Source organism: Trachypithecus francoisi, unplaced genomic scaffold (assembly GCF_009764315.1).
Source record: "Trachypithecus francoisi isolate TF-2019V2 unplaced genomic scaffold, Tfra_2.0 Lachesis_group5, whole genome shotgun sequence".
Classification (NCBI taxonomy): domain Eukaryota; kingdom Metazoa; phylum Chordata; class Mammalia; order Primates; family Cercopithecidae; genus Trachypithecus; species Trachypithecus francoisi.
This window is the reverse complement of record NW_022681470.1, coordinates 104,775,434-104,795,064: the sequence shown is the minus strand read 5'-3', so window position 1 is coordinate 104,795,064 and position 19,631 is coordinate 104,775,434. Positions and strand designations below refer to the sequence as shown.

Here is a 19,631-nt window from a genome sequence, read left to right as displayed (position 1 = left end):
TTATATTTAATACATGCTGAGTTTATTGCTATATAAGAAATCAAGACTCTCAGAAGAACACACGAAATATATACAGTGAAGACCTTGGCAGGGTTGAGGCACTAGTGCTGTGTACATCCTCTCCCCAGAATTCTCAAGCAGCTAAGAAGGCACACTATGAGTGAAGGCACAGTAAGAGTCAAAGCTCCCAGTTAACTTTCTAGATATATAAACAACAGTGAAGACTACTCTAAAGACTACTCTACCAAAAACAGACCTGTGAGAAGTATGAAGGTGTCTAGATTTTCTGGCATGAGTAGAACTGTAATAAACGTATGAGGTTCTATTTCAACTCCACTCCCCTTTATTAACTTTCTATTTGTATGCCCTTGACCAAAGAGTAATCTTCAGGCTTTGGGGCAGAAGGCTGACATGGCATAGAGAGGGAAGGGTGGGACAACACCAAAACAAGATCACATTATCATGATCACGAAACATGTACCAGTAAATCCACTGAAAGTATGCTAACAAAAAGTGGACAGGATGAAAGGAGGTTTCTAATCTCTAGGGAAAATATCTAAATAATGTGTAGCTCAGAGAAAAATAAAAAAGGTCATAATAGGCCAGGTGTGGTGGCTCACGCCTGTAATCCCAGCACTTTGGGAGGCTGAGGCGTGTGGATCACGAGGTCATCAGGAGTTCGAGACCAGCCTGGCCAACATGGTGAAACCCCATCTCTACTAAAAACACAAAAATTAGCTGGTTGTGGTAGCAGGGACCTGTAATCCCAGATACTCGGGAGGCCGAGGCAGGAGAATCATTTGAACCAGGAGGCGGAAGTTGCAGTGAGCCAAGATCATGCCACTGCACTCCAGCCTGGGTGACAGAGTGAGACTCTGTCTAAAGAAAAAGGGTTATATCAGAAAGGAACTAACTAAACTACATAGACCCTTCAGTTCCAATGGAATAGATACCTCCATACTGTACAAAATGAAAAGGAGTCTCCTGTGGTAGAAAAAGAACGTTTGCCAACCTACCTTTAAGAGAAATGTAGAGGTGGTCTTTTGTGCTCAACCATCCACAAGTACAATCAGTGAGTAACAAAAGAGCACCTGAACTCCAGTGCAAGATAAGGCACTTTGTTTTTAATTCTATCAGTCTCTTTAGAATGAACGAAGGTCTGGGTCCTCTGGAAATCTCAAGTGGTGCTGACTGCAGCTTTAAAATGCTGAGTACAAACCCATCAGAGAGCCACAGTCCTAAGTAGACTCCTCAGTGCGCTCTGCCCACCTGTCCACGTACATTCAGACTTCTCATTAAACTTCCCACAGCATGACCAGTGGGGACGACCTGGGTGGCCTTTGTGTCCATGGCCACAGCCTAGGTACCCACCTACATGGGCCAAAAAGGAAAGGACAAAAATCAACCATTAGAGTGGAGTCCAGCAGTTACCATTATCATGGAAATTAGACCGACCTCCTGGCAACATGCAGATTCATGGGAGTGAAAATATCTAAGAAAGTCTTGGCAAGAGGAACAAGCTGTCTGACTGCTGTGTAGTCAGGAGGACCCTGAAAACTGATCACAGCAAATCAACTCCTAGAGTTCTAAGAATGCTGTAGTGATTAAATTTACCACCTGAAGGAGGCGAACCAGTTTGTACATTAACTGTAAAATAAATTGGTTTGGATTTTAACTGTAAAATCATTGAAATAAAAAAGGATAGGTTGGTGGACATAGAAAAAAAACAGAGGTAGATCCTCAAGTGTTTATACAGAAGGATGCAAAAGCCCATTTTACGGCCCATTATTAGAGTAAGGACACAATAATTTTTTTTTTTTAAGTAATTAGATCCTTTACCTAAACTCCCTATCCTTTCCGTCCCCTTGAAAGACCCACACCTTGTTCAACTGGTTTAATCATCCACTCCCCCAGCCATGCCTCATTTGGAATTTATTTAAGGTACTAAAAGGAATAAGATGGGTCCACAGTTTTCACACTGCTCAGGCTGCTGGAAAGGGACAGACAAACTGAGAATCTGACATAGAAGCACAGGGCTCATAGGAGCTGTACCAAAACTAACAGAACTCAGAGCTTTTAAGCCTGCTATTTCAATTCAGAACAAGGAAGCTTTAAGTCAAACTTTTAGAACAGTGGTGTCTCTATAATCACAGACTGTGCTTCCTAGAAACAGAGCCTAAGTCCAAATGTCTAGTGGCTGTGTGGTGGGGAAGGGCCTGTCACTTGATTCCCACTGCTGGCAGAAAGGCCCAGGTAGTGCTTTCTCCTTACCTGGCATGGTGCCTCCACAGGCGCAGCGAGCGGTTTTCTGGCCTCCACTGGAGCAGAAGGTGCAGCAGTGAAACACACCTGGGTGTGAGCGGTGCTTTCTCCTCACGGTCACAGTGAATGGCGAGCCCTTCAGTGTTCAGACCAAAAGCAAAGAACAGCATCTTATGAGTTAACAGGATGTGCTGAGCATCGCTATGTGCTAAACAGAGTCTGAGGCACAGGGCCTGCCCTTGGAGGGACAAGGACACCAGGAAAGAAACAGATTAGAGGGCAAGAACCCTGCTCAGCTGAAAGGGGGCAGATACAGATGCAGTGGAAGCATTACGTGGTCTGTGCAGCCCTCCTACCATGCTTTTCACCGCAGATGCTGAGTACTAGACACAGGTACTGATTTATTCCGTGTAGCCGAACCTGCTGGGCACTGACAGGAGTCACACAGAGTCAGCTGCATTTTCAGTGACATCTGTATTAGCTGGGGATTGTTCTGGCAAGATGGCAGCAAAAGCAGAATCCCATGCCACAAGCAGCTTAAGCTTTTCTTAATGGATTCTGCCTCACTCTATCCTTGTATGAAGTGTTAAGTATCGAGGTCATTCAATACATTAGTAATCTCAGACTGACTTTTCTCTGGAATTCTCAATCTCAATTCTTACGGAACCTCAGGTGTAATAAGTAGAATGTCGCAACCACAAAGATAGGACATCCTGTGGTCCCTTCTCCAATTTCTCGGCCATGTACCTCTTCTCACATACCAAGCTAGCCTCTTTCCTTCCATCCTGGACATGACTTATCTGTTTACTCACCCACTTATTCTGTGACAGTGAAGACATATGGAAGGGAGAAAGGTTAAAATGTGTACAGCTAATAATCCTCAAATTAGTAACTCTCCCATCTGCCCCCTTTCCTTTAAGGATAACTTTCATTCTCTAATTTATATCCCATATTAAACAAAAAATACTTATTTTTTTTTTAAAGATGGGATCTCACTCTGTCACCAGGCTGGAGTGCACTGGCACAACCATAGCTCACTGCAGCTTTGAGCTCCTGGGCTCAGGCAATCCTCCCAAGTAGCTGGGACTACAGGTGCTTGGGACCAATTTAAATATTTAATAAGTTGCAATGTGCCTATCCTTATGTGAGAGCCACACTGTTAGAGAAAACGCAAAGCAGAGAGCCTAGCACCTTAGAAGTCTTTCAGATGTTAAATTTCCCATCTTAAAGAGTTTACAATCCAGTTAAAAAACGACCTGGCATTCAAAGAAATGGGTTCAAATTCCCATTTTGCTATATTTGCTGTGTATTTTAATGCAAGTTTGGTCTCTTGGTCTAATTGGACACTGATCCCTGTGCCTGAGTGGTTTTGAGGAAAATTGAAATAACGTATGTAAAAACACCTAACCTGTTCCTGACATACCATAATTAAGTAAATAAATGGCTTTTAATATGAGTGTTCCCTAAGTGCACAAATCGTAAGCCTAACATATCATGATGCTGTATGGTATTTTACTGTCCCTGTCAGTGTTGATTTCTGGGGAGAGAAACCTCTGAGTACTCCAAGGTCAGCAGAAAGATTCTGCTGGATCTGTTAGTATCACCCAATTTTTAAAAACTCATAATCTCTAAAGCAGAAAGTGCTCTACTTGTTTGTGGTATACTTGTTTGTAGAAACCATGGTAACATAACTTGTTTGGTGTATTTGTTTGTTTATAGTAACCATAGTAACAGAAAAACCTATATGTAAAACAGAGTAGAAAATTACGTAAGCAGATGGTTAGGCAGACAGATGACTAGTCAGTTGTGAGGAGGGGGTGTAACTCTCTCAACTGTATTCATGGCCAGATACAGTCTGGACAACACTGGAAAATTCTGAGCTAGATTATATTTTTTGAATATGCACGGTTGTCTGCTGGCAGATCACCCCCTGTGATCAAGACATCTTCTCCATATTAAGAATCCTAAGATACTGACTGGGAGAATGATAAACTATACCCATAACTGCCAGGAAGTGACACAGGGATAGAGGGTTCTTATGGTCAACAGCATCCTCCAGGAAGAATAAGAGTAGCAAAATCTGGGCTGTTTCTAAAGTGAAGAAGAAGACTTGGGGATTCTATTCAATCTCTCTGTATAGCTGATCCTATGCGAAACATCTCCAGATCCTAAGACAGCAGAAGCCAGGGAGCTCAGGGAAGCACACGCACCAGTCTTACCTGCACATGCTGTTCTTTGACGCAGACCCACACAGTATAGACACCAGGCTCCTTGGGGGTGTAGGAAATGTAGTATGTCCCATCCTTGTTATCCTGCACCATCGGTCTGACTGGGCTGAATGGAGATAAGAGTCAAAACACCACTCACTCCCACAAGCCGGCTTTAGTTGCTACTATTTCAGAATGTAAACTCTACACCATTCCATTTAGTATTAATGTTAAATATCCCCAAACAGGATGCTTCTTCAATTTACTTCAGAAGTTAATTTTACAACAGAAGGTAAACAGCATAAATTCCAATTTAGTCTGATATTCAGGACAAATTCCTCGAATATATTATTGCGTCCTTTTCTTTTTTTTTTTTTGAAATGGAGTCTCGCTCTGTTGCCCAGGCTGGAGTGCAGTGGCTGGATCTCAGCTCACTGCAAGCTCCGCCTCCCAGGTTTATGCCATTCTCCTGCCTCAGCCTCCCGAGTAGCTGGGACTACAGGCGCCCGCCACCTTGCCCGGCTAGTTTTTTGTATTTTTTAGTAGAGACGGGGTTTCACCGTGTTAGCCAGGATGGTCTCGATCTCCTGACCTCGTGATCTGCCCGTCTCGGCCTCCCAAAGTGCTGGGATTACAGGCTTGAGCCACCGTGCCCAGCCATTGCGTCCTTTTCAACAGGCTTCTGTTGAACCCTCTTGCTCTGTTGTCCCTCCTCCATTTCTCCAATTCCAGAGAAATATAAACATGTTCCAGGCATAATTTAGTACCAAAGGGAGACTGATTTTTGAAAAGGGTACCACTCAGTCTAACACAGAAGATTTTTCAACTTATTCTAAAGCTTGAGATGAAAAGAATCTGAGGGGCAGACCATAGCTTTGAGAGAGAATTGAATACAAAATCCACACAAGAAAACACATTTGGTCATATAACGTTTCATAGTATTATGGGGAGGTAAGATGTAATTACTTAGTTGCACTCCAATATATATATATATATATTTTTTTGACGTGGGGTCTTGCTCTGTTACCCAGGTTGGAGTGCAGTGGCGCAATCACAGCTCACTGCAACCTCAACCTCCTGGGCTCAAGGGATCCTCCCATCTCAGCCTCCTGAATAGCTAGGATTATAGGCCTATAATTTTTTTTTTTTTTTTTTTTTTGTAGAGACAGGGTCTCCCTATGTTGCCCAGGCTGGTTTTAAACTCTTGGGCTTAAGTGATCCTCCTGCTTCCACTTCCCAAAGTGCTGGGATTACAGGCATGAGCCACCGTGCCCAGCTCCAATATCTTAAAGGACCTCATGTTTCCAGTTTTCTCACTGCCTATTATCCATGACACCTACTTGTGTCATACAAACCTGTCTTTCTTATCCTTAGGGAGAACGGCAACTTGAATGTTGTCTCCTCCCCTGCCCATGATTTCTCCTGCGGCATCCTTACAAAGCAAGGTGAAAGAGGCTGTCTGTTTCTCCCGGGCTCTGTGGAGGTCTGAAAAAGATAAAACACTCGGTCCTCACCTCAAATGTAAACTGCAGTGACTACATCTCCATCTTGCTTTTTCTCTTCAGAACAAAGGGTTGTACTTTCCTGCTTACTGTAACCACCCTGGCTCCCTTTCTTTTCTCTTCCCCTTCTGCCTCCTAGAGTACACCTCTTGGGAGTCCTTCCTGGTTAGCCTGGTTCTCTCAGCTATCAGCTGCTTTGGATCACACAGGATCCTGGACCTTACCTTCAGTCCTAGGAGGCTTTAAAAATACTCAGGACTGACCTAGGTATTTAGAGAAGAAAACCACTAGACCTTGTGAGAGAGGCTAGTAACCCCAAAACCACCCTCCCTAAGCTCCGGATCCTACTGGGCTAGGCAGGGAGTACAGGTGACCAGCCTCACCACCCTCCATGTTGTGAGGTCCTCTGCAACTTGGTAGCTCATGCCAAGGTATTGGGGGGCTATCCAGTAGCTACAGCCCCTACTCCAGCATTCAGATGAAACAGGGTTTCTTAACCTGGGGTTCATGAACTACTATGAGGTCTATGGAAAGGCTTATGAAGAGTCTAAAAATCTGGAATTGTATGTACAAGTTACTGGGTGTTTCTGTAGGAGAGAACATTCTCAAAGAGATCTATGGCTTCCAAACAGTTAAGAATGCCTGTATCAGAGTCTGATGACCCTCAAGATGCAATCTTCCTATCAGGACTGACCTGTGAAATATGTTTTAATAACATGCTTCCATTAGAAAGGGAACGCTCGTTAAAAGAAACCATTTTTCCCCCAATTAAATGAAACACCTACCATATCCTTTTAAATGCCAGTAAGGTGGATGTGAACCAAAAAGGGCCTAAAGGAAAGGAAACCGTAATCTCATCTTCCTTACTCCTCTGAAACTCCCTTCAGAACTTGATCTAGGAATCCAGGGTCTGCCATGCTCCTCTCTGAGCAGGCAGAATTTCACCTGGCCCTAGTCACTGCTGTTGCCTCCAGTGGGCACTGTCTCTGTTCTGCCATCTGATAGAAACAAAACATAATCTATGCGCTTCTCAGCTGTTACTACTTCTCTGAACAGGAAAAGGGTCAAGCCTCACTCCTGTATTAACTGTACCCTAATCAGAACAAACCAGAAAGGGCAAAGGTGAGGGTCACTGTCTTTCAGATCAGTTTATCTCCCCACCTTTGGTAACCTGGTCAGTAGGGCGTGCTTCCTAGCAAAACAAGCCACCAATCTTTACACACCATTTCCCTGTAGACTGCCTTCTCAATGTCAATGGGAAATGCCTTCCTACCTTCTCCTTGTAGGACACATTTGGCTGGATCAACCTCTTTGGTATTAATGGTACCATAAATTTCATAGCCATGGCACTGGCCTGCTTTCTCCTGAGGACAGAAGCGTATCTTATCATTTACTCCAGGACGGGCACTATATTGAACTTTGTTCAGCTTCCTGAGCCGTTCTACTACCACCCCCTTGGTGATGAGGATCTCCAAGTCTGAGCCGCTGGTCAGCAAGTGCTCGGTGAACTCCACTCCAGTCCGCATGTCTGCCAGTAACTGTTCCAGCTGGGCCTTCTGCAGCTGCAGGGAATTTTCTTTCTGGATTCGTATGTCTTCCAGCTGCTTCAGCAGCTTGTCCCGATGTTCCTCAATGGCCTTAATGTAGCCCTCCGAGAATGTCTGGACATCAGCTGCCACTGCCTCCACTCGCTTCTGGAGGGCACTATTCATTACGTTGATCTGAGCCAGGGCTTCCTCCAGGGCCTCCACGTGGGGCTGAGTACCTTTGAGGAGCTCCCGCACAGAGGCCCCATGCTTGTGGATGACGTTGCTGGTGAAGTCACAGGGGTGTTCCCGATGCTCCCCCACCACGCAATCCCGGCACACGGGCCGGTCACAGAACTCACAGAACAGCCTCAGTTCCTCTGCAGGATGAACAGGACACAGGATGGGCTTCCCAATCCGGCTGTAGCCTTTCAAGTCTTTTAGGTCCACCATGGTGTGGTAAGTCGTTTTCTTCTGCCGCCTAGGGGCAAAGAGAGTCAATAACAGGAAATAAGGGAATAATTCTAGTTGGGAATAGTTGGGCAGAGATATTTCAGGAGCATAGACTCTGAAGTTAAACAAACTTGATTTCAATTCCTTGCTCTAATCTCTAATTGCATGATCCTTTCTGATTCCAGTTTCTTGTCTGTACAGTGGAGACAATCCCTACCTGCAAGAGCTGCTGTATAGAATAACATGTGAACAGACTAGAGCTCTGGCTTGCTACATGTCTATGTAGAAGGTTGCAAGACTATGACTACATGCTAGGACTTTCCCCAAAGAGTTTAGACAAGAGCCACAGTCGGCTTCCTAAGGTAAGCTAGCAGGGAGGGCATGGCAGAAAACCAGCACCAAGAAACAGAAACCATGCCAGATAACACAGTAATAAAGTCCAAGCAATTAAAAAGCAGATAGCTGATCCTGACACCAAGTCTCATCTAGCTTGCATCTAAGATTTTGGTGAAGCATTTCTGTTGACCAGTACCTATATTACCCAAATCAGCAGGCTAGAATTTTTTTCAAGAGACATCGTCAACATTATTAGAAAGCGTGAAACCAGCCGGGCGCGGTGGCTCACGCCTGTAATCCCAGCACCTTGGAAGGCTGAGGTGGGCAGATCAACTGAGGTCAGGAGTTTGAGACCAGCCTGGTCAACATGGTGAAACCCCGTCTCTACTAAAAATGCAAAAAATTAGCCAGGTGTGGTGGCGTGTGCCTATAATCCCAGCTACTGGGGAGGCTAAGGCAGGAGAATCGCTTGAACCTAGGGGATGGAGGTTGCAGTGAGCGGAGATTGTGTCATTGCACTCCAGCCTGGGCGACTAGAGTGAGACTCCATCTCAAAAAAAAAAGTGTGAAACCGATGGTTGGTAGAATCAAAGCTCTCTAATTTCTTTCCTGTAGTAGCCCTCTACAGATGTAGGGAAATCCCTAGGAAAACATGGTGACTGTTCAGAGTTCCTCCATTAGCATTATATCAATTTGAAGCTTATATGCCTATTCTGGCACCAGAAGAGTGGCTGCAGAGAAAATAGGGTCAGCTGGTTTGGCTGGCAGCAACACAGTTGCAGGGACTATCACATAATTACAAGTTAAAAATAGAGTGAAGTCTACAAACTTGTTCTGTTAGTGTAGCCAGAAAACAAATGGAAGTTAGAACCCAAAATCTATTTTAGGCTAATCCTAAAACTGTGGTCATTTTATATTCTGGTGTCCTAGGATGGGGTAAGGTAGAGTAAGAAGGGACAAAATGATCCATTTGACAAACTATTCACCAAATGCCATAAAAGACATAGTCTGCACCCCAATTAACACCCCAATTAATACCAGCCCACCTCACTAAGCTCCAGAGTAACTCTAAGGTACAAAGCAAAAGCTGAGGTCCAGCCAATCATCACCTGTTCTAGGAGTGTAGCATGGGTTAGTGGAATGTAGTCAGAATGATCTGGATTTAATACTCAGTTGTTACACACTCACCAACTGTAGGACCTTGGCAAATCACATACTGCTGAGCTTGTTTCCCCAATTAATAAATGGGGGTGAAAATAAGGCCTGCTTTTCTGCAAGAGTTGCAAGATCAAAGGAGCTAGAGAGCAGGATCTATGCTATTATATTCATTCTCCTGTTTCTCCAGCACCCAGTACAATTATTCACTACATGAATGATTGATGATTGAAGGAAACTGTAGCTGCACTTTGTAAACTGAAAGGGATTATGAAAACCTCCATTGCTATTGCTACAGGTACTATATTAGGCTGACCGGGTTAACTGTTGTACTAGAGTATTTGCTACTGCATTGTTATATTGCTCTTTGACCTTCCACGGTATTTGAGAAGGCTTTCCTTTTCATCTGCTCACCAAGGGATTTCTGTCTTGACACCTTTGTAATCTGCTCTTAAGCTACACCGGGTGGAATGTCCCATCTTTACCTATGAGCCTGGCAGCAGAAGTGGCAGAGGTTGGCTTTGCAGGTCTGACACCTCTTCTCTACTTCCCTGTCGTTGCACAGGTCACACACCAGGCCCTGGCCTTCCCCACGCAGGCTCTCCAGCATCACATCATTCACGGCCAGGTGGTCTATGGTTAAAGCCTTCACTCCACCCATGGGCAGGTCCACCTGAGCATCACATACCGGACAGAGGATGCCGATCTGCGACTGCAGACTTCGTGGCTTGAGTTCCTGGAATATTGACCCCTCAGAGCTTGTGTCAGAGTCTCCCCCTCGGATGTCCACTACTGAGAAGGGCTCCAGCTGCTCCAGACACGTGGTGCAAACTGTATGCAAACAAGGCAAGAGCCTGGGGGCTTTGAAAAGCCCGAAGCACAAGGGGCAGTGAGTCTTGCCTGAGTTTCCAAGTGCAGTCCCACTAGGGAGTTTGCTTACAATGCCCAGCAGCAGCTTTCTGTTTTCTGACATACTCCCCACGTTTGTGACCAATATCAGAAAGGGCCCTGGGCAGTTCTACGATGTAGTAGTAGATGACTAAGCCCACCGAAAGAGAAAGTTTCCAGAACTTGAACAGAGACCATGGGGACTCCCTCGCTGACAAATAAAAGGGCAGACGGGAAGACCGGGCTTCCTCAAAAGAACCACCCACAGACCTACTCAGGAGGGCCCCCTCCTTTCCACTGCATCCCATACCAGACACGCCCACGCCCTCCTCTGCCCCGCAAGTCCTCCCGGGATGCACTTCCAAGTCTAGCTGTACAGCTAGTCCTGCTGCCAACAAAGTCACCCCTGCATCTCTCGCTCCCTCCACGGCCACCCCCCTCCCGCCGCCCGCCCCACTGCGCCCCACACGCGACAAGCGCCGACCCCGCCTGCGCACGATGAGGTAGGGGCCCTCCTGCTCCTTCCCTCTGCGAAGCGCGCGCGCCGGGCGAGGGACTTGCAAGCCCCCGCCGGCTTCTCGGTGGCCACCGCCTCCCCCTCGCCTCGGCCCAGGACGCTCGCGGGCTCTCGCCCCTCCTCACACCAATCCCAACCCGATCTACTCCGGCGAGTCCAATCACCGTCCGAGAGGGGCGGCCCTCGCCGCTCCGGGCCCCGCCGCCCTCCAGAGTGACGCCACTAAGCATCCAATAAGTTTTGGTAATTCCACATCTTCGCCAGTCCACTCAGGCGGGGGGCGGGACCTGACAAGGTCGTGGGCGGGGCGGCCGAAGAGCTTGGAGTGCGGCGGGAGGAAAAACCAAAGGCTAGGAGCGAGCGGCATAGTGTAGTCAGCGTCACCGTTTCACAGGAACTGTCCCTCTATCTCTGTGGTGACCAGAGAGGCCTCAGGGCCTCTTTAAAAGCCACGCTGATTTGCTGCCGGGACGGCCCTCTTTCTGCCCTTGGACTGGTCCCACGAACGCAGACTGGGCTCTCCCATTGGTGGGTGGCACTGTCAGTTGGCCCCGTGCTGGGAGTGGGAGATGTTTTTCTGGCTCCTGAGGCCTCGGCCGCTTGGGGGCGCCAGACGTTTCTCCTCCACGCCAGTGTAAGGCCGCGAGGCTTCTGTCCTCTGGCGCTTGTAACTCAGGCCCCTCACGCCTAGCGTGCTGGGTACAAGCACTTCCGCGGCTCCCTGGCTTTGGGTATTTTCCGGGGGTGAGGGCATCTCAGGCTCGCGTTCCGGGAACCGGTTTGGGAGACCGTGGAGCCGAGGTCTGGAATGGAGGGCTTACTTCGACCGGCCTGGGCAGCGCCATCCTCCTTGTTGGGCTTGGGAAGGCTTTGTTTCCCCGTCCGGGGAGAATGCAGATGACCTAAGGAGTTGAATGTCACCCAGGATTCCACATTTCTGTGTAACAGAAACGAGCTGAGCGAGTTGGACCCGCTGTTTTCATCAGTCAATCACGGAGGGCCCCGGCCTGGTCACAATGGGACAATGGACGGTGGCAGTGAGGGACAAAACTAATTTGGAAGATGAACACGTCCGACCCCTTTAACTTTATAATTACACGGACGCCTTCTCTGGCCTTACCGGGCGTGTCCCGATTCTCCAAAATTCCAAAAATGGAAACAGCTGCTCCCTTCCCCTCCACCTGTTCTTATCTCCAGTCTCCTCAGCCTGTCTACTGGGCCCTCACTGCTTTCTTTGTTCATGACCTTCCCTACTTAATTTGGACTCAGTGGGCGGCTGTTTCACTGATGTCTTCGTTATCCGTTTCATGCTATAGGCATAGTGTCTGGAGCCTAAGCTTTTAAAAATATGGAATCTGAAAAAGAAAAAGTTAACCCCAAAATATGAAAAAAAAAGCTGTAAAATATAAAACTGAAATGTTTAGCCATTTCCAAAATAAAACACGCCAATGAGTCAAATGCCACCTTTATATAAAATGTGCAAGTAAGTTCCAAATGTTAAGCATATCCCCAAAGATTTTTAAATAGTCCTTACCTAGATTTTTTTCAGCCTCTTGTGCTTCTTGCATCTGCTCTGAAAATCTGCATTCGCGTCTCCAGTAGGCTGGAGGAAGTCACAAAAACTGTGTGGACTTGGGTTTGCTATATAGTCGTCTTGCTTTGAACTTCACCTTTACCCTCCCTGCTGCTTGACTGTGCTTTACTTCATCTCTTGTTCATGCTGTATCACATTTCTTGTGGTGGTAGTTTCAAGCTTCTCTTGTTTGAGAAGTGCTTTATAATTTACACGTGCACTATCTCATTTAGCCGTATCTCATTTAACCTTTAACAATATTGTAAGGAAATGGCCTTAAAGAGGTCTTGCCAGCTCTTGGATGGCCAGCCCAAGTTAACATATCTGGAACTTGAACACAACCTTATGATGCCATATCTAAGATTATATCAGGGTTACCTCACCTTTCCTTTTGTTTGTTTGTTTGTTTTTGAGGTTGAGTTTCGCTCTTGTTGCCTAGGCTAGAATGCAATGGCAGGCTCTTGGCACACTGCAACCTCCACCTCCAGGGTTCAAGCGATTCTCCTCCCTCAGCCTCCCGGGTAGCTGGAATTACAGGTGTGCACCACCACACCTGGCTAATTTTTTGAATTTTTAGTAGAGACTGGATTTCACCGTGTTGGGCAGGCTCCTCTTGAACTCCTGACCTCAGGTGATCCACCCGCCTCAGCCTCACAAAGTGCTGGGATTACAGGCGTGAGCCGCCGCACCTGGCCACCTCCACCTTTCCTTTCTCAGTTTCTTAAGCATCAAATCCCTCACACATGCTGCAGCTAATTCCCTTCCATTGACGAGAAAAACAAGGCTGTCTGAAGAACTGCCTCGCCTTTCTACTTAAAACATCCATGATTCCTCACACCTCCTCTCGTACCTCTCCTGACTGCCATTCTTTAGTGCCAAGATTAGTTCCTCAAGATCTTTGCTTTTTATCCCAACCTCTCCTGCTTCCTCAAAACCTTATTCTTCCTATGTTTTATTCAGTCCATTTTTCTGCCAAGAGTTCTGATGAAGTCCTGAAAGGGGAAGCAAATCGTCTTTTGGTCTAGCTCCTCTTCAACGTATTAACGGTGGTGGTTCTCACCGCTATATTTCGCAAAAGAGTGGTCTCACTGTCTGCTTTTGTCATCTTTTTATAACCATCACCACCCGTTTATTCCTCCCCTCTTTCCTATGGAGACTTTCTTGTAGATTATGAGTGACCATATTGCTGGCCTTTTCTCAATAGGCAATCTCTTTAGTATTTACTATTTTTTGTGCTTCCTCATCCTTAAAACTTGTCTCCTCCTTGACTTCTGAAATACTCTACTCTCCTAGTCTTCTGTCTCTCGGGCTGCTTCTCACACCTTCCATCCTCACTAGTTCCCCTTCCTCCACTTTATCTCCTACCTTTGCGTCTACATTTCCTCTTATGTGAATGATTCCCAGACCAGTGCTCCCAGTACTGATGTCTCCCCTGAGCTCTTGTCATAGATTTCTAAATCTGCACTCAAATGTGTTCCTATCACCAAGTCCCACATAGCATAAACTTCACTGAACTTCTTTGCTCACTGAACTGCACTCTGAATTTTCCTGTTTGATTCTCTCCAGAGTATCATCATTCTCCTTTCCCTCCTGCATGAAACCTTATAGTGCTGCTGGCCTCCTTGCTCTTGTTCCATATCCGGGCAGGCACCAATTTCTTTCCATCCCCACTGCCAACACCTCACTGCATACACTTTTTAAGATGCTATAGCTCTTTATCACCCTCACTTTAAGTATCACAGTAGTGTCTGAATTATCCCTGCCCTTTATTTTTTAATTGATCTACACAGTTCTTCCAAATTGATTGTAAAAACATATACAAACATGATACAAGTCAGTCTTCATTCTAAAACCTTCAGTAGCTCCCCGTTTTTGTAGGATAATACCTGGACTCCTCAATGGATTCCTAAAACTGCTTTTTAGTTATTCCCTAAACATTGCCAAGCATATTTCTTGGTCTTTGCTAAGTTGTCGGCAACATTCTCCTTCTTTTATTATTTAAATCTACCCTTCCTGCTATGAAATGCCTACTTCGCACTGCACCCTTGAAGCTTTCTCTTATTTCAAGGCCCCAGATTCGAGTTTAATAGCTGTTTTGCCTATATTATTCACTTTGCAGTTTGTGCTACCTTGTGGTATTGTTTTTATTTATTATGTGTATATATACACATGTGTATATATTTACATATGTGTATATATTTACACACTATATATATCACATACATGTATACTCTCTCTGTTAAGATGGAAAATCTTGGCAACCTAGACAGTAGTCATTTAATAAAGACCTGTTATTGATGAAGGAGAGAATGGTCATCTCAATTAATGGGAGGACAAACAGGACCACCTTCAACCAAGAGTTTCATGGATAGTGCAGACCATAAGTGATACAGGGTGACATCACAGGATGAGAGAGGATTTGTTAAGGATGCTCCTTTCTCAGAATTAATTCGGTGTCTTCTTCCATGCTCACACATTGCTTCATCTGTCTGGGGGCCCCAGGCAGCAAATAGTTAAAGGGAAGTGCAAAAGTCATGGGATTAGAGGAACCAGACTGATGAAAGTGACCAGGGTTCATGAAAGTGTCTAAAGATGGCCGGGCGTGGTGGCTCATACCTGTAATCCCAGCACTTTGGGAGGCTGAGGTGGGCGGATCATGAGGTCAGGAGATCGAGACCATCCTGGCTAACATGGTGAAACCCCGTCTCTACTAAAAATACAAAAAATTAGCTGTGCATGGTGGCGGGGGCCTGTAGTCCCAGCTACTCGGGAGGCTGAGGTAGGAGAAGGGCGTGAACCCGGGAGGCGGAGCTTGCAGTGAGGCGAGATCGCGCCACTGCACTCCAGCCTGGGCGAGGAGCAAGACTCTATCTCAAAAAAAAAAAAAAAAAGGAAAAAGTGTCTAAAGAGTTTCAGCCCACCCCTGTTGCCCAAGACAGGGATGATACTGAAGGCAAGAAAGACAGGGAGGGAGAATGACCCATAAGGAAATCAGGCAAGCCTGGTTTGGGCACTTTGCTTGATCAATACCACTAGACATTGAGTGGATATATGGAAAGGGACCAGAGAGATCTGTCAGACTTATCTTTCACCATTCCATCGGTCTCTGTTGCCATCCTTCCTTCTTTCCTTCAAAGGAAGGAGACTCCTTTCTCCTAAGACCTGTGCTCTGAAGTTCAGCCCTGCCTGCCTCCTCTCTCTCTTCTGTCTTTATCTTCTTTCTGGTGGATCTTTTTTTCCTCTCATGTCCATGCTTCAGTCTCTCCTTCTACCCTATGCCCCTCTCTAGCTCCCAATCTCTACTTCTTTATAGCCAAGCTGCTTGAAAATAATAGTCTACATTTGCTTCTCTCCTTCTTCTTGCATTTTACTCCTAAACACAGCTCTGTCTGGCATTTGCTCTCACCATTCCTCTGAACTTGCCTTTGCCAAAGTTACCAATAACTTCATATTTGCTAAACCCATTGGATACTTTTCAGTTTTTAACTAACTGAATTCACTATAGCTTTTGACAGTGACAGTTTTTTGTTTCTGTTTGTTTGTTTGAGACAGGGTCTCACTCTGTTGCCCAGGCTGCAGTGCAGTGGTGTGATCACAGTTCACTGCAGCCTCAATCTCCGGGACTCAAGCGATCCTCCCACCTTAGCTTCCCAAGCTGGGACTATAGGTGTGTGTCACTATGCCCAGCTAATATTTTTATTTTTGTAGAGATGAGGTCTCACCATGTTGCCCAGGCTAGTCTTGAACTCCTGGGCTCAAGTGATCCTCCAGCCTTGGCCTTCCAAAGTGCTCAGATTGTAGGTATTAGCCACTGCGCCTGGTCTGACACTGACAACTTTCTTCTTGAAACTTTCTTCTTCCTCAGTTGCCATATGCTATTCTTGATTTTTCTTCTACCTCCTGCCACTCTGACCACTTCTCTTGTTTTCTACAGGACACTGCTTCTTCCACTTGGCTCTGAAATGTTGCTAGTTCCCAAGGGAAGTGCAAAAGTCATGGGATTAGAGGAACAGGACTGATGAAAGTGACCAGGGTTCATGAAAGTGTCTAAAGATGGCCGGGTATGGTGGCTCATGCCTGTAATCCCAGCACTTTGGGAGACTGAGGTGGGCAGATCATGAGCCCTCCCTCTGTTTTTTTTTTTCTGAGATGGAATTTTGCTCTTGTTGCCCAGGCTGGAGTGCAGTGGCACAATTTCAGCTCACTGCAACCTCTGCCTCCCAGGTTCTAGTGATTCTCCTGCCTCAGCTTCCCAAGTAGCTGGGATTACAGGCATGTGCCACCATGACTAGTTAATTTTGTAATTTTAGTAGAGATGGGGTTTCACTATGTTGGTCAGCGTGGTCTTGAACTCCTGACCTCTGGTGATCCACCTGCCTTAGCCTCCCAAAGTGCTGGGATTACAGGCGTGAGCCACCATGGTGGCTTCTTCTTCCTCTTCCTCCTCCTCCTCCTCTTCCTCCTCCTCTTCTTTTTCTTTTTCTTCGTCTTCTTTTTTAACTTTTTCATCCTCCCTTAATTGATGTGGGATTTGGAGGTGATTTATAAAGCATGAACCCACTTGTTACATGGGGGCTCTTTTTACTCTATTATTACCTCCATCATATCTCCGAATTCACTCCCTGTTTTCAATTCATTCTCTATAATCCTGTTAGTGATCTTTCTGCAACTCCAGTTTGATCATACTCTTTGGTACCTCTTCCATGCCTTTGTTTACTCATTTAATGTCCTTTGAGTACCTGGAATATGATTTTCCCAAATGTCTTCACAGCTTACTCCCTACTAAAATAATAAGTTCCTTGACAGCAAGGACTTTTGACTATGTGCCAGGCACCAGAGATGTTTTGTTAAAACCAGCAAAAATTCGTGCTCTCATGGAACTTACCTTCTAGTAGAGGAAAGCAGCCAATAAACAATAAATATGTCAGGCACGGTGACTCATGCCTGTAATCCCAGCACTTTGGGAGACTGAGGTGGGCGAATCACTTGAGATCACTGGCCAACGTGGCGAAAGCCCATCTCTACTAAAAATACAAAAATTAGCTGGGCGTGGTGGTGCACGTTTGTAATCCCACCTACTCAGGATGCTGAAGCAGGAGAATCACTTGAGCCCAGGAGACGGAGGCTGCAGTGAGCGGAGATCATACCGCTGTACTCCAGCTTGGGTGACAGAGCGAGACTCTGTCTCAAAAAAAAAACAACAAAAAAAACAATAAATATAATAACTGCAGAACTATATAGTATGTTAGAATGTGAGAATGCCATGGAGAAAAATTAGGCAGAGTGAGGAGCGTCCAGTGCAGGATGAGGGTGTTACAATATAATTGGAGTGGTCAGGGTAAGTATCATTGAGAAGGTGATATTTGAGCAAATACTTGAAGGTGAAGGAGGGACCCATGGGGAAAAGATAGTTCAGATGAGGGAAGAGTTGGTGCATGCTGAGAGAGGAACGTGCCTACTCATGTTTGAGCAACAGTGAGGAGGCCACTGTGACAAAATCAGAATGAACTAGGGGGAGAGGAGCAGGAGGTGCCTTCAGGATAAAACTCCATATGTCTTAAAGTGATATATATAATCTCATATGTATATATGGTTTCCCATGACCCTGCCTCTGTCAGCCCAGTCAACCTCATCTCTTGCACTGCCCCATCCAAACCCAAGTATGCACACCGGGTTTCAGCCTTCTTTTATGATTATACAAGCTACTACTCATTCTGCTTCGGACACCCTGCCCATTCTTCTTTGCCTAATGAATTCCAACCCATTCTTCAAAGCTCAGTTTAGACATCAACTTCTTTAGGAATCCTCCATTCATCAAGTCTTCATTAGGTGTCCCTCTGGGTGCTACCCATGGTACTCTGTGATGACCTCTATCAAGTCTTTAACATTCTGCATTTCAATTTTCTGCTTGCTTGGCTGATTCAGCCCTCTGTTCTCACTGTTCCCCTCCTTTTCCACACTGGGAACTCTTAAGGACAAGACCTTGTCCTGTTTCTGCATCCTTAATACTGGGCCAGTGTCTGAAACTTAATATGATTTAATAAATGTTTGATAGGGAATAAATGGCCAAGATTCATGTTTCATTTCTAAGAAACTGATCATTAGGACAGATGACTGGAGAAATTTATTGTTCATTTCAGACAGATCATTTTTGTCTTCCGATTTTCTTTTTTAAAAGGGCCTGATTCCTAAAACACAGAATCTGTAGTGCCATCTAGTGGAAACAGCTCAATAAAAACGCTATACTATGAATAAAACTCAGTTTCCTTCTGTTCTATTTTATTTATTTTGAACCAAGATGGACAGAGAAGGGAGGACTAGGTTGCACAGACTCTAGTGCACACTGCATGCTGGGCATTTTTATTTTTATCTAAAAGTTCACTGTACCTGAGAGGACTCTAGTTGTGAGATCTAACAGGTATAAATAGTCCCTTATCACTGACATTTTGTGAAAACGGGCAACTCTTCAACTTTGAGAAGGTAAGAAGGAAACAGCTAGAATAATGTGAGCTTTGGAACTCTCCTTGTGTAACTGCTTGTAGGTCAAACTAGAAGTACACAAGATATCAGTTCCATTATTAACAGCTATCCTTTTAGAAAAAAAATCTTTACTGTTATAGCTAAGACAGACTCCTTAGCTCTTCTCAATTGACTCCTAGTTGTCTGATCAATTGTTTGTCATGACCCCAAACTATAGTTGATGTAGTCAGGACAGGAAGCTGCACCCAATCTTAGTTGGTCTAGTATAAATATAGGTGGTTCTTAGACTATTTACACTTTTTTCATCTATTTCTCTGAACTCCCTTTTTTATATTTATTACATAATAGAGCTCAATATTAATGTTGTTTGAAATACATGTTTTAAAAATTACCTGCTACATTCTGTTAATGTATTTTATTTTTTAAATGTAGATAAATATGTTGTGATTATATTATTTTTACATAAATTTATCTTCCATATAAAATATTCATAAGTCAAATGAGTAACAATAGTAAGAAAATGGCACATTTTAGAGACTGAATTTCGTGCTGCATTTGGCAATAATGCTTGTGATTAAAATTAGTACAGTGCTCATGCTGCTGTGTTAGAGAATTGATCACAAAAGGCTCTTGATAATATTGCATTATAATTTAACACTTTTTTCCTTTTAGGATTCTTTCATTACTTGTACTTATTAAACATGTCAACTGTAAAGATTGATTTTGAATGGA

At 45.0% G+C, this 19,631-nt stretch overlaps 1 protein-coding gene across 2 annotated transcripts; it reads right to left on the bottom strand.

The window, feature by feature from the left end:
* TRIM45 (tripartite motif containing 45) lies at nucleotides 1-11,183 on the bottom strand. Of its 2 annotated transcripts, XM_033196490.1 has the most exons (7): nucleotides 11,011-11,183; nucleotides 9,927-10,177; nucleotides 7,245-7,978; nucleotides 5,825-5,954; nucleotides 4,482-4,596; nucleotides 2,272-2,398; nucleotides 773-1,371 (listed from the first exon to the last, which is right to left on the bottom strand). In XM_033196490.1, exons 1-7 carry the CDS (start codon nucleotides 11,074-11,076, stop codon nucleotides 1,223-1,225), a joined length of 1,572 nt encoding a protein of 523 aa, XP_033052381.1. In that variant the 5' UTR covers nucleotides 11,077-11,183; the 3' UTR covers nucleotides 773-1,222. The 2 variants fall into 2 exon arrangements, with proteins under 2 accessions (XP_033052380.1, XP_033052381.1); XM_033196489.1 differs by lacking the exon at nucleotides 11,011-11,183 and having other exon boundaries at nucleotides 1-1,371; nucleotides 9,927-11,001.
* Nucleotides 11,184-19,631: the final 8,448 nt, after the last annotated feature.

What these genes read in the sequence shown, in the direction of transcription:
- TRIM45 (XM_033196489.1), bottom strand. Translation starts at nt 10,414, where the DNA reads ATGTCAGAAAACAGAAAGCTGCTGCTGGGCATTGTAAGCAAACTCCCT. An exon ending in TTCTGCTGCCAGGCTCATAG is followed by an intron (nt 7,979 to 9,926) that starts GTAAAGATGGGA and finishes CTTTGCCCCTAG; the next exon opens with GCGGCAGAAGAAAACGACTT. An exon ending in CTGTGGAGGCACCATGCCAG is followed by an intron (nt 1,372 to 2,271) that starts GTAAGGAGAAAG and finishes TGGCCCATGTAG; the next exon opens with GTGGGTACCTAGGCTGTGGC.